This window comes from Abramis brama (assembly GCF_963993115.1).
Source record: "Abramis brama genome assembly, chromosome: 2".
NCBI classification, from domain to species: Eukaryota; Metazoa; Chordata; class Actinopteri; order Cypriniformes; family Leuciscidae; genus Abramis; species Abramis brama.
Genome location: NC_139964.1, coordinates 52,626,241 through 52,639,239, shown reverse-complemented (window position 1 = coordinate 52,639,239; position 12,999 = coordinate 52,626,241). Strand labels below are relative to the sequence as shown.

The following is a 12,999-nucleotide window of genomic DNA, read 5'->3' as shown; positions in this document are numbered from 1 at the left end:
CTGACCTTTGACTCCCCGCCTCCGCTGCCGCACTCTCCTTTGTCGTACCACCATTTGTTTTTCAATTTATCCAGAAGCCCCTGCTCGTTCAGTTTTAGCACTGCAAGGTTTACCGCGTTTCTTAAACAAACGATAAAACATACTTGTCAGACAGCATGAGGGGGGGCGGGGCTGCAGCGGGCCACGCCCCCCACAAGTTGCATAGAATGAATGGAACATTGGGTTAGACAATCCATCAATCAAATCAACCAACCAATCAAAATCATGTTAAACAACCCATTAAAATGTAAGGTGGTCGAGCTTTAAGAGTTCTTTTTTTAAACTCAAACTCTTGTGGCAGGAGGCTAGAACAGAGGAGGATCAGCAATAGTATCAGTTATTACACAACCGCACATACATATCCTCAAATCAGTTAGCAGAAAACAATTTAAGCGTTGAGGCAAACAAATCTGGTTAGATGTATCAAGAAAGACAGCATGCATAGTTCAAACAGTGCATCATCAAATGCATTCATAATCAAGTTACTGTTTTCAGCCTCTGAATCATCAGCTTAAACATTCTGTAATGCTTATGGCGACCATTCAAAATTCAAGTGCCCAAACGCATGCATTGATTATTACTGCTTATCAATAATAGCTTTTGTCATAACAAAACAGTCTGGTTGCAAGAGGCCATTGCTTCAGTCATTAAGAACAGACATGCATTCAATAAAACAGATGCTAATGGCAAACATGAGTAGAAGGGGTTACAGTGAACTCAAATTAGCATATTAGCTCTTTGGTACTAAGTGTAAATCTTGTCCCCGGTTTTTCACTACTACACTATGCTTTGGTTTAGAGGGGGTAGAAAGCTATTAGCAATATAGTTAATAACTATAAATAGTTCAACCGTTTGCCAATGTTTGCTTCATTGAACACATGGCAGTCGATTATCAGCAAAACAGGAGAAAACAAGGCTTCAGAAATTGTAGACTATTGGAAGGGGGGGGGGGGGGGGGGGCACATCTGAAACCTTCTCTTCATTTATCTACTGTGAGCTCCACGAGTAGACCTGGTAATTCCTGGAAAAGAATCACATGAGCTAAACTATTATGTTTAGGGCTGTCAAAATTATAATGGTAACACAAGCAATTAATTAAATGTTTAACGCCGTTAACGCACTTTTCATATATCAGCAAACAAACAAAATGATTGACAGGCAGAGTGTTTCGGCTTAATCACCACTCCCCTGACTCAGTTGTAGAGATCAAACGATAATCGGTTTTGTCAATATTTTTTTCCAATATTTAAGCATTTTTCTTTAATCGGATATCGGTTTTGTAATACGCTGTTGAATTTCAAGAAATAATTGCTTACTGCACGGTTAGTTATCAAGCTCATTAAGTATAAAATATCACATGTAAGATTAAGTCCATAAATTACATGAAAATTGTTACATTATTTATTGCAGACATATTTCCACTAATTACCACACTCAATAATTACACAATATTTAACTTTTCTTTTCTCAAAAAAGGAATTGAATGCGTTAACGTGTTAACTACAAAAAAATATTAAATTAATTTAAATATATATTTTAATTATCTGACAGCCCTAATAATTTTTGATATAATCTCAATTCATTGTGCAATTTTATTATGGTGCTCACTTGCTTCCTATTAAAATCTTACAACTTGACTTGTTATTAAGCTTATGGTAAGATTTGTTCGACACTACATTATACTCCATTTTCTATGCCATCCTTCTCGAGAGCACCGGTTGCTAGGTAACCTGCTTGTCTCCTGTCAGCTAGACTTTCTAAAGCCCTCACTATCTCTCCAGTTTCCTTGGTAACTCTCTACACTGCTGTTTATGCTTAGGTTACCACTCATCCCTACACTCAGAGCTGCTATTACCTAGTTTACCTCATTTTAAAAGGGGACCCCCGGCCTACATCAGGGTAGGTGGGATACTATAACAACATGGGCCATATTGTTATACTACTCCACCCACCTTAAAGCAGATCCCTTGGGTGTAGCGATGCCGTAGCCTTTAGAGTCAAGGTTCCCGCCGACCTTCATGGTGTCACAGGGCTTGCGCTGTTCGATGTACTCATTCATGGTGGACTCCAGAAGGTAGGCATATTTGCCTTTGGATTTCCGGACACGCAAAACGCCTTCCACTGTGTTTTTAACAAACACCGAAGGTTCTGCGCTCTTCATGTACTGCCACATCTTGTCAAAGAGAGCAATCTTGGATCTCTGGTTAAAGTAAAGATAGAGACAAAAAATAGACAAAGAAAAGGAAAGGTTTAGATTCAAGGTAGTGAGGAAATGAGGCTTAGCAATGTCAACTTTTTCATTCTAGATCCGAATATCAAAAATAGGTCAATCAATGACGTTTTTTTTTTTGCCTTCATCTAGTAATTTATTCAAAAATACATTACAATGCAATTCATTATTTGAATGCACAACATACAATGACTTAAATACACTTCTTCAAAGATGAACATGTTTTTAATATCTAAATTAAAATTCATTTTGATATTTTTAAAGGCGATTAAGTCAAAAGTTATAACAAAGATAAAACAAATTCAATTCAATTTAATTTAATAAAAAATATAATTAAAAAAAACTTTATTTAGTACATTGGCATAATCTTTTATTATTATTACTTAGTAAAATATTAAGCAGTTTTTCTAAAATATTTCAAATATTTGTCTGTCAAATCAAAGTCTTGACCCTCATGTGTCAAGGTCAATAAGTCTCAAAATATCAGATAATTTGATCTTTTCATGACATGACAAGGTTAGTTCAAACCCACAAAAAAAACTATGCTATTTGTGAATTAATAATTCATGATTTGTAAAAAATTTAAATTAAAAACGTTTAAAAACGTTCTGGAAAATGATTAATTGTACACTCATATGTATAAGGTCTAAGGACAATGTGTTAATTTTTTTTTTTTACTTGATGGTTACACCACATGACATATTATCCATGGCAAGTTAGGCTGTCTGCAGCCCTAAAAAATTAATTAAAGTCGGCTTTGGTCCACTCACCCTAAAGAATTCTTTGGTGGAGCCTGCATCCAATGTCCCATAGGCAATCTCGGTCTGTTTGGCCAGGTCTTCGGCACTCTCGATAGGTGACACCATCCTCTCCACAGTAAGAAAGGCAGCCAGGTTAGCCGTGTAGGAGGAGATGATGATGAGGGTGAAAAACCACCACACACCACCAACTATACGGCCAGACAAGGACCTACACACAGCAAACACAGTCAGCCACACACAAACACTCACATGCTCCACCAACAGAACCAGCATGGTGTTATTGTAATATTTTAAAAGAAAGAAAGATAGGAAAGAAAGAAAGAAAGAAAGAAAGAAAGAAAGAAAGAAAGAAAGAAAGTAGGAAAGAAAGAAAGAAAGAAAGAAAGAAAGAAAGAAAGAAAGAAAGAAAGAAAGAAAGAAAGAAAGAAAGAAAGAAACCCCTTTACTTTGGAGAAAATGGGGAATATGCAGCCGAAACACGGTACCACTCCAAGAGGGCAAGAAACGGCGACCTTGTGCACTTTACTGTTCCCAGCCGGATGAGTATGTTCACAGAAGAAATGTTCAACCAAATTTTAAACCACAACTTCGATTAAACATTTCTAATCCTGTGTTAGCTCTTTCTTCTTACCCATGGAACACTGAAGTTACTATAACTTACATTTAATAATAAGATATTTTACAAGTTAAATAACATCTAGATTATTTCCAATGGAAATGGATACGAAGCAAGAACTGCAGGAGCGTGAACATACACAAACCACGGCAATGGTGGGAAAACTGTTGGTGCACAAAGACGAAAGCACACCCCACGCGCTAGCCAGCTAGCATTAGCGCTCACTGCACGCACCAACCTTGGCGAAATATCGCATCCCTGCTGCATAAAAGCGCCCAGAGAAAACCATAGACTATTAAAGATGCCAAATTCGTTGGTAGATTCGCTAGGGCCCAGCTGCCCATCCTCAAACTCTTCAGTGTGCCACTCGTAAGGGCTGAAGCGGCTAACAAGGAAGAGCACAACGCTGACTCCAATGTAGGCGAATACAATGCACATCCAGATCTCGTAGGCCAATGGGTCCAGGAAAGAGAAGACACCCGGCTTGGATTTCTGTGGTTTCTTGATCATAATGGATATGCCAAGACTCATGAAAGGTTTCGAGAAGTCGATCACCTCCTCTCTGACCAAAGTGATGGTGAGAGGAGCTACAGCTATGTCTGCTTTCTGTCAACAGTAAAGAGAAGAGGAATTGGGTAAATGAGAGACATACACACATATATAAGAGATGTACACTAACGGTCAAAATATTTGAATAATTAAAGTCCCCCTGTGGTGAAAATCAAGGTTTTAGTATTGTTTATACGTCTATGTGGTGTTTTTATATGCTTTAAGACAAACCATGTGTAAATTCACATGTCAGCACCATTGCTGAGGATTTTCTCCTTCAAAGCGCGGTTTGAAATCGTCTGTGTTTCTGACGTCACAAACTACCTTGTAACCAATCTCGTCAATGAGTGGATCTCTGAGCTGGTTTGAATGAGTGGAGACGGGGCTAATTTGCATGTTCATAGAACCACGTATACTAAATGAGGCAAGGGTGTAGAGTTAAATTCAAGCTATTTTAAGGCATGACGTTTTTTTTTTTTTAAGGAAAAAACGCTTAAATATGTAATTTTCGTGATCAAAGATGAGTTTTAAGGGATACAATTATTGACTACAGGGGGACTTTAAGAAGACTCTTTTGCTCACCATTTGATAAAAAATTCAGTAAAAGCATTCCTATTTTAATATGTTTTGAAATTTAATTTATTCCTGTGATGGCAAAGATGATTTTTCAGAAGCCATTACTCCAGTCTTCAGTATCACAGTGTCCTTGAGAAATCCTAAGAATTTGTGTTTCAGTTATTAATAATGATTGTTATTATGATCAATGTAAAAAAAAAAGAAAAGTTTTTGATTCTTAAAACTGTGATACATTTTTTCCCAGGCTTCTTATATGAATACAAAGTTTAATGAATATCGTTTATTTGAAACAGAAATTCTTGGTAACATTATAAATGTCTTTACGGTCAATTTTGACTAATTTAATGCATCCCTGCTAAAAATAATTTTAAATAAATTTTAAAATAAATTTTTTAAATATTACTTTCCCCAAACTTTTGAATGGCAGTATAAAACTAATTACACAAAAATATTAGGCAGCACAACTGTTTTCAACATTGATAATGATAAAAATTGTTTCTTGAGCAGCAAATCAGCAAATCAGCATATTAGAATAATTTCTGAAGGTGTGACACGTCACGTTTAATGTGTCATGTAACACTGAAGACTGGAGTAATGATGCTGAAAATTCAGATTTGCATCACAGAAATAAATCACATTTTAAAATATAGAAAAATTTAATTGTAATAATATTTCACAATATTAAATATTAAATAAATGAAGCCTTGGTAAGCAAATCCAGAAGAGACTTCTTTCAACAACAACAAAAATATATATATATATATATATATATATATTGACCTTTAGTGTATGATGAAAATAACATTTTCCTGGAGCTGTTGTTCACTGCTTCTCAATAGTGCACTTGTGTGAGTGAGTGTATGCTTTACTCACCCCATACACCAGTTCCCCAACCATGCCATTCCAGATCTTGGTCTCAAAATCTCGTGCGCCATACTTTCCATCTTCTACAATCCTCAGCTGATACTTAAACCCACAATGCTTAGCAATCTCAGCAGCCAGGTCCACACAGTATCCTTCATAACGTTCATTATCGGTGAATAACTCTGCATTCTTTTTCATCATTACATATGGTGCCTCCTACAATATGCAGAGAAATATATTGACACATTTACAAAATTTAAGTGATTTCAATTGCTCTTGATATAGAATATCATGGAATATCTCTTACCAGGATTGTTGTCACAACCACAGTTTTATTCTCCATTCCCATGGTGTCGTTAGGGAAAAGGTCAGATTTCGTCACTGCCATTTTGTCCATCTCATTCCAGTAACCAATCTGAGAAAAAGTACACACTCATGAAATAGAAAGTGCGCTTTTGTTGAAAATACAAAACACAAATAATCAAATGTTTACCAGGTGCTAAGAGTTAAGGTTAGGAATCAAAAACCTTATTCAGAACTGTTCTTTTGTTTTTGTTTTGGATATAGGGTACTATATTTGTATATAGTGTCTGTATTTGTTATGCAAATGTAGACAGAAGACTGTACTAAAATATTCTGACAGTGTTTCCTACATCGCTATTCAGTGGTGGTGCTGTGGCCCGACTGAATCAACAGTGCCAAAAAAAAAACAAAAAAAAAGATATTATGTTTGAACTGGGCTGTCTGCTTGAAGTCTGACTTGAATGTGATGAAATAGAAAGACTGTTTGCAGTTAAATAAGACAAAGACCATAAATTGTCAACACACTTTTATTGTTTTGCCCCCATCCTCACAATCAGTGTGATCTGGTTTAATAATTACTTTTATTAACCAGTTCTTATAATGTATCACAAAGGCTAAAGAATAATTTCCCATCTTTCCTAAAATTCCACATACCCCTCACCCCTAATGTATTCAGTATTTTTTAAAAAGCATATTTTTATTAGGCCAATGTTTTCAGCTACCAATAAAAGTGCAGTACTTTCAAATTTGTTAAACACACTTAACCCATTCTGCAGAAGTCAGCCAAACTTTTTTTTTTTTTTTTTTTTTAAAGAAGTCTCTTATGCTCACAAGGCTGCATTTATTTGATTAAAAATACAGAAAAAAATTTAATATTGTGAATTATTATAACAATTTAAAATAATTATTTTCTTTTTTTAATACATTTTAAATTGTAATTACTTTAATTCCTTTGAGGCAAAGTTGAATTTTCAACATCCGTTATTACCAGTCTTCAATGGCTTATGATTATTCAGAAATCATTCATGCATTTCTCATGAAACACCGGTGTTATTTGTTATTATGAATGTTGAATAGAAAGTTCAAAAGAACAGCATTTATTTGAAATATAAGTTTCTACTTTTAAAGTCTTTACTGTCATTTTTAATCAATTAAATGTGTCCTTGCTGAATAATTTTCTTAAGTAAAAAACAAAAACTTGCTGACTTCAAACTTTCGAACGGTAGAGTAGGTAAAGATACAGATAAAGATGGTAGTTTGAAAAACAAACAAAAAACATTAAAATATGCGGTAACACTTTACAATAAGGTTCATTAGTTAACATTAGTTAATGTATTAACTAACATGAACTAACGAGTAATACGTTTGTTACTGTATTTATTAATCTTTGTTATTGTTAGTTGATAAAAATCCAGCTGTTCATTGTTTGTTCATGTTAGTTCACAGTGCATTAACTAATGTTATCTAATACAACTTTTGATTTTAATAATGTATTAGTAAATGTTGAAATTAACATTAACAAAGATTAATAAATGCTGTAGAAGTGCAGTTCACCATTAGTTCATGTTAACTAATGTAGTTAACTAATGTTAACTAATGAACCTTATTGTAATGTGTTACTAAATATGCTATCAAAGAGTATTGCTTGAGTTAATTTTTTTTTAATTTATTATATAATTATTAGGACCAGTAGTTAGAACTTATTGTAGGGCGGCGGTGCAGGAATCATTATTTGGCCTCATTAAGTGCTATTGAAATCAGAATCTCTTGTAAGAATTCTTAAAATTCCCATCCCTACTAGAAATGATCAAGATCATGAAAAAAGCAGAGATTTAGTTCCAGTTACCTTCACAGGGCCACTGTTTTTCAGCTCCATGACATTGACTGTGTAATTCACTCTTCTGCCGTACTGATCGAATTGAATATTCCCTGTTAATCCATCCACACGCACCTGAGCAAACACACGCACAAATGTTAAAAGTTCTCATACACAGACATCAGGCATTGGTGATGTGTTGGAAGGGCGGACCTGTTTGAGAGCACGCTCTATCTCCACCCCTTGAGCCCACGGCACGGCAGGATTGGCCAGGCAGTCTCCGTTGTTGCCACGGCGACTGATATCAATCCTTTGTTTATGCAGAAAGCGGAATGCCTCTGTCATTACTTGCACAGCATCATATGTGAGAGCGGAAGTGTACTGCAAGGTAAAGAAATATGAAGACCATAAAAATGTATTCCACAAGTCTCTTTTGGTGTTTTGAGGCCCTGATATACTTCAAGCGAAATCATAGAACTAAATGGTGTGGTGTCATTTTTAACAAAATCAGGCCAAAGCGAAGTTCGTTTAGAGTTCGTATGAAAAAACAAGCTTGCCAAAGAGAACTTTCCGGTTTGCCTTAGCTGGTAAACATCTTCGAACTACCATAGAGTGGTGCAGGTATGACGTGAGAACCGGTAGTCTAATTCACCGCTGGTTCCTTCGAGATTTTCCTATTGGGTTTTTCGATTTATGAGTGATAAACATAACTTGACGATACTTTGATGTTTTGTTCTACAACGTAAACTGCACACACTCACACCACACAAGCTGTCTTATCTAGTTAACGTTACTTATTAAAATGTATGTCATTCAGGCACCACTCTATTGGTCAGTGGTGATTACATAATAGGTGGGTGCACTCTGAGGCTCCGCCTTCTTTGACGTGGAAATCTTTCCCGGTTAATTTCTTCTGTTTAGTCAGTCGAGGTCAGACGTCCGCAAGTAAAAACATGAAAGAACTGGAGAGCCTCTTTATAGTAGAAATTAAAGATATAATTCTAATTGAAAGCGACACTGCCACTGTTTTTTCATGTTTAATACTGTAAAGCTGCTTGCTTCTAATCGATTGTATAAAGTTCAATATAAATGAACATGACGCGACTTTACTGGAGTGCCGAGTACTTCGCCGTGAGTATATCTGAGCCATTATGATAGATAATATAACATTCATAACAAATAGAGGTTTGATGTTGACTACGTTCAAAAATGCTGTGAGCCGCATCTTTATTGCATAATTTAAATATTTGCACTCCTTCACCCTGATTCTGCTATCTGCTCCAGGGTACTCCTTCTCTTCCAGTGCTTCCCAGCGCTGGTCAAATTTAGCAACAAGCGGGTCATCAAAATCCACTATCTGGAATCCAGATACATTCGCTCCTCCATACTGAATCTTGGACAAATCTCCATCCACAAAGCCCTGAAAAACACACACACAGACACACTTTCTAATAACATAATTCAAGTTATACACGCTATTGTATTGTTAGTATCACAAACAAAAATGCTAACTCACTCATTCTCTCACACACAACATACACACACACACACACACTCTGATGAATGTCATATGGATTTGGAACAAAAACCCAACTAACAAAAATATGTTCTAAGAATGTTTTGCTAATGTTTGCAGTGATGGAAATGTTATTTCTGAATGTTCTCTGATCGATCAAAACGTCCATTTTTTTGTGGTTATGCAATTATTAAGGGAACATTCCATTTTATCATCCTGCAAACATTTTGGGAACGTTACTTTTTAATGTTCAACAAACAAGTAGTAACATTTAAAAAATGTTAGACGAACATCCAACAAAACATTTCGGAAGTTGTATTAACAATGTATAAATAATGTTTTTGTGCTAATGTTTTGAGAACATTATTAAAGACCAGATAACTCTGAACATTTCATAACTGTGAGAGAACCCTTTTCAGAGGTAGATGGTGAGTAAATGAAGACAAAATTTTCATTTTTCAACCTTTTCTTTAACTGACAGCACTAAAAATATATATATGCTTGACAACTTACAAAATTTGCAATGATGTAATGATATCCTTTCACATGTCGACCGATCGTAATGACCTGAGGGGAAGCAGGCAAAAAAAAAAGTCGTTCACAAGAGCAATTTAATTAAAGAGTCACATAATGAATGTTAAAGGTGTACGCAATACATCATTCTTTAACTACATTTCTGACCTTACACGTATATCGTAAAGTGTTTTTAGTACGCCGTTCACCTGCTCCATAATGTCCTTGACTTTGTCCTGTTCACAGTCTAGGATGACTCTCCGCTCTTTCTTGTTCTCCAGGTCCTGAAAGAGGGAGCGATATGCCTCGTCTTTCCACTCATCCTTCAGGTTTCCAACGTTTATGGCTGTTACCTGCCATTTCCTCTCTGCTGCTGTGTCCAGCACTGCCTGCAGGGTTGACAGACCTACATAGAGAGATGCACAGCATGTGAGCATGTGAGTGCTTCAAATCAAATGTCTTCATAAAAACTGTCATCAATCTGCTCAAGCTTTAATTACCTTTCTAAAGTGCAATTGCTTTAAAACCCCACGTCTATTAGCTTCACTGTGTCTTTTTAAACGAGATTCAATCGCAATTACGGCTGCTCTCTGTTTTAACCACTGTTCTACCTTAATCAACCACCACTCCAAATTACACCCAAAGACCTTGATATCAGGTATTTTTATTGCACTAGAGGGGCCCTTGAGACACCTTTTCTCCTTCATTTATCATTTCTCCTCCCCGCTCTCTTTATTACAACATTCTCTCTTTTGGTCATTTGCCCTATCGTACTCCTCTTCTCTTAAGCTTCCCTCCTTCCTGCACATCTCTCCCCCTCTGCCTCTCTCTATCTCTCTCGGTTGATTTCATATCTAGGTCTTGGGGGAGAGATTTATTTTGCTGCCTCAAACCAGAGATGCAGCATATAACGGACACTCCAGTCAACGGTGAAAACATTCAGCCAACATAGACATTCTGACACTGCCAAAAAATGTGGGTAAGAGCTCACAGAATATGTCCAAGACTGAGTTACGATATGCAATATTTGTTAGCCTTTTTACAATACTTGTTACATAGAAATATGTATGTATTTCTCAGAAATTATTTAAAAGAGATTATATATTTTTTTCAGAACCATAATTTCAACCAAACAGACTGTAATTGACTTAGTTGACTTTTAACTTATCTGGAAACCTTAACATATCTGAACATTTTAAATTTGTGATTTCCAGGCCTGGAAAAGGCATGGTCATTTTTTATAGTGAATTTAAGTTTTTCTTGCTTTACTCTTTATGAGTGCAATATAAATAATATTGAAAAGGGCTTTATCCAGTAATAAAGCTAGATTTCAGCTGGATTCCTGTAACAACTCGAACAATTATGGAGATTTATTGGTTAAAATATATAAAAATGCCACACGCAGACATTCGTAAACACCAAAAAAAAAAAAAAAAAAAAAAAAACACCTTTACATCAATTCACAGAAATGGAGACATTACTTAAGCAGGAAAATGGCTTTCTTCTAGAGTTGCTGTACAGCCAAAACAATCTTTCTTTGCATTCATTTCCTAATATCACTGTAAAGCTGCTTTGAAACAATCTGTAGGCCTATTGTAAAAAGCGCTAAATAAATAAAGGTGACTTGACTTGACACTGGAAACACTGGCACTCTCATCAGAGAAGAAAGGATTTGGGAAACTAGTCTTCAGAAAATGTAATAAGCTAATCTTCAGGAAAATTAGCTAAATAAAAAAATGCATTAAAATTAGAGAATTGACAATGTTACTTAATTGTGAATACTAAATATATTGCCCAGTGGTAAATGCAATAATGCAAAAAACAACAACAACCAAACATTGTGTCTTAATCAGCTGAGGGTGGGACAAGTGACACATGACAAGATAAACTTGAAAATTGCTTGGATTCTATTTTTGCGTTATCTATTTTTTCAGATTTCCCATAACACTACATTACACGTATTATACAATATTATAATTTTTTTTTTTTAAAAATGACAGAAAACAGGTGTGAATAAAGCAAAAACCAGTAAGTGAGTGAATGAAAAAGAGAAAGCGAGAGAGAGACTGTAATGTGCTTATCTGTAAGCACTCCCAACTCACATGCTCTTTCTCCAAGAGGCGTTTCACCACAAAGTAATAGGACTATTGATTAAATTCTCTAGTGTATGTGTGTTGATGCGTGTGTGCAGGCAGCACTGAAAGACCTTGCCTGAGAAAAAAAGATAAAGAATGCATGCATTTCTCAAAAGAGAGAGAGTGTTTACCTCTGTCGCTGTCATACAGATAGGCAAACTTCTCCCACTTGTAATACTCCACAAGGCTGATGAGAGGGCCTTTGATATCAGGCCTCATCTGCAGAACAAACTGGTTGAGTCCGTCAGCTGGAAAACTGGGCGTGATGAAGGACACGTGCAGCGTCTCGCAGAACGATGTGATGGTGTTCACCGACTTCTTGTCGTAGAAGCCAAAGATGGCATAAACTCCTCTGGAAAACTGTGAGCAAACTGAAAAAAAGAAGAAGAAAAAAACAGTAACAGCCACAAATATTTACAACACCGTTGGAAAACAATACCACAATTCTCTCAGTTCAGTTCTCTTATTCTTAACATCATAGGAAAGGGACTATAGAGTGCCTGTAGTTCTAATGGTTGATATACTGTACTAGTCTGAGAGTACTGAGCTTAATCGTATCTGATCTGGGAATGTGTGACTGAGCATTGAAGAGAAAGAAATGGATTAGATACAAATGATGCCCACTCTTTTTAAGCACAATAAATCTATGCAAACATGATATACACACTAACTGCCAACAACCTTAAGTATTTACTCTTTAGTTGATACTAGATTTTGACAGAAGCCACTAAATGATCTTCACTGCAACCACTAAGACAGAAATCAATTGGAGAATTAAGTGTGTTTACTTGCACTTTGAAGGTTCTGAAGGACTAAATAAATAATTCATTTTTTAACATGTCATGTAATCTTGAAATCGTGCCAGTATATCTTTTTAGGAAAGTCGGACTATAGTATGTATTTGGATTCATCCAGCATACATGTTAATCAGAAAAAAACCTCTAGTGTTGTCCACAAATACTTTCAGAATATTTTGAATGCATATTTTGTCATGTATTCTTGGATAGACAGATGGACACTCAAGCTGCTTGACTACAAAGAAGCCTGCTGTATACTTAATGTTGAAGAAAGACAGTTGATC

The 12,999-nt window shown here is 35.8% G+C and overlaps 1 protein-coding gene across 4 annotated transcripts in view; it reads right to left on the bottom strand.

Annotated features, from left to right (window-relative positions):
• The window catches only part of gria2a (glutamate receptor, ionotropic, AMPA 2a), a 40,417-nt gene that overhangs the window by 5,693 nt on the left and 21,725 nt on the right, over window positions 1-12,999 (bottom strand). For 2 of the 4 annotated variants that reach the window (XM_084103645.1, XM_084103647.1), the window contains exons 3-14: window positions 12,050-12,289; window positions 9,993-10,189; window positions 9,784-9,837; window positions 9,016-9,174; window positions 7,968-8,135; window positions 7,785-7,889; window positions 5,943-6,050; window positions 5,645-5,851; window positions 3,885-4,252; window positions 3,040-3,238; window positions 1,992-2,239; window positions 6-120 (exon numbers count right to left, since the gene is read on the bottom strand). In XM_084103645.1, coding sequence (XP_083959771.1) covers window positions 6-120; window positions 1,992-2,239; window positions 3,040-3,238; window positions 3,885-4,252; window positions 5,645-5,851; window positions 5,943-6,050; window positions 7,785-7,889; window positions 7,968-8,135; window positions 9,016-9,174; window positions 9,784-9,837; window positions 9,993-10,189; window positions 12,050-12,289 — 2,168 coding nt within the window. The remainder of the gene's footprint in view (window positions 1-5; window positions 121-1,991; window positions 2,240-3,039; window positions 3,239-3,884; window positions 4,253-5,644; window positions 5,852-5,942; window positions 6,051-7,784; window positions 7,890-7,967; window positions 8,136-9,015; window positions 9,175-9,783; window positions 9,838-9,992; window positions 10,190-12,049; window positions 12,290-12,999) is intronic. The other 2 variants (XM_084103646.1, XM_084103648.1) reach the window with 1 other exon arrangement.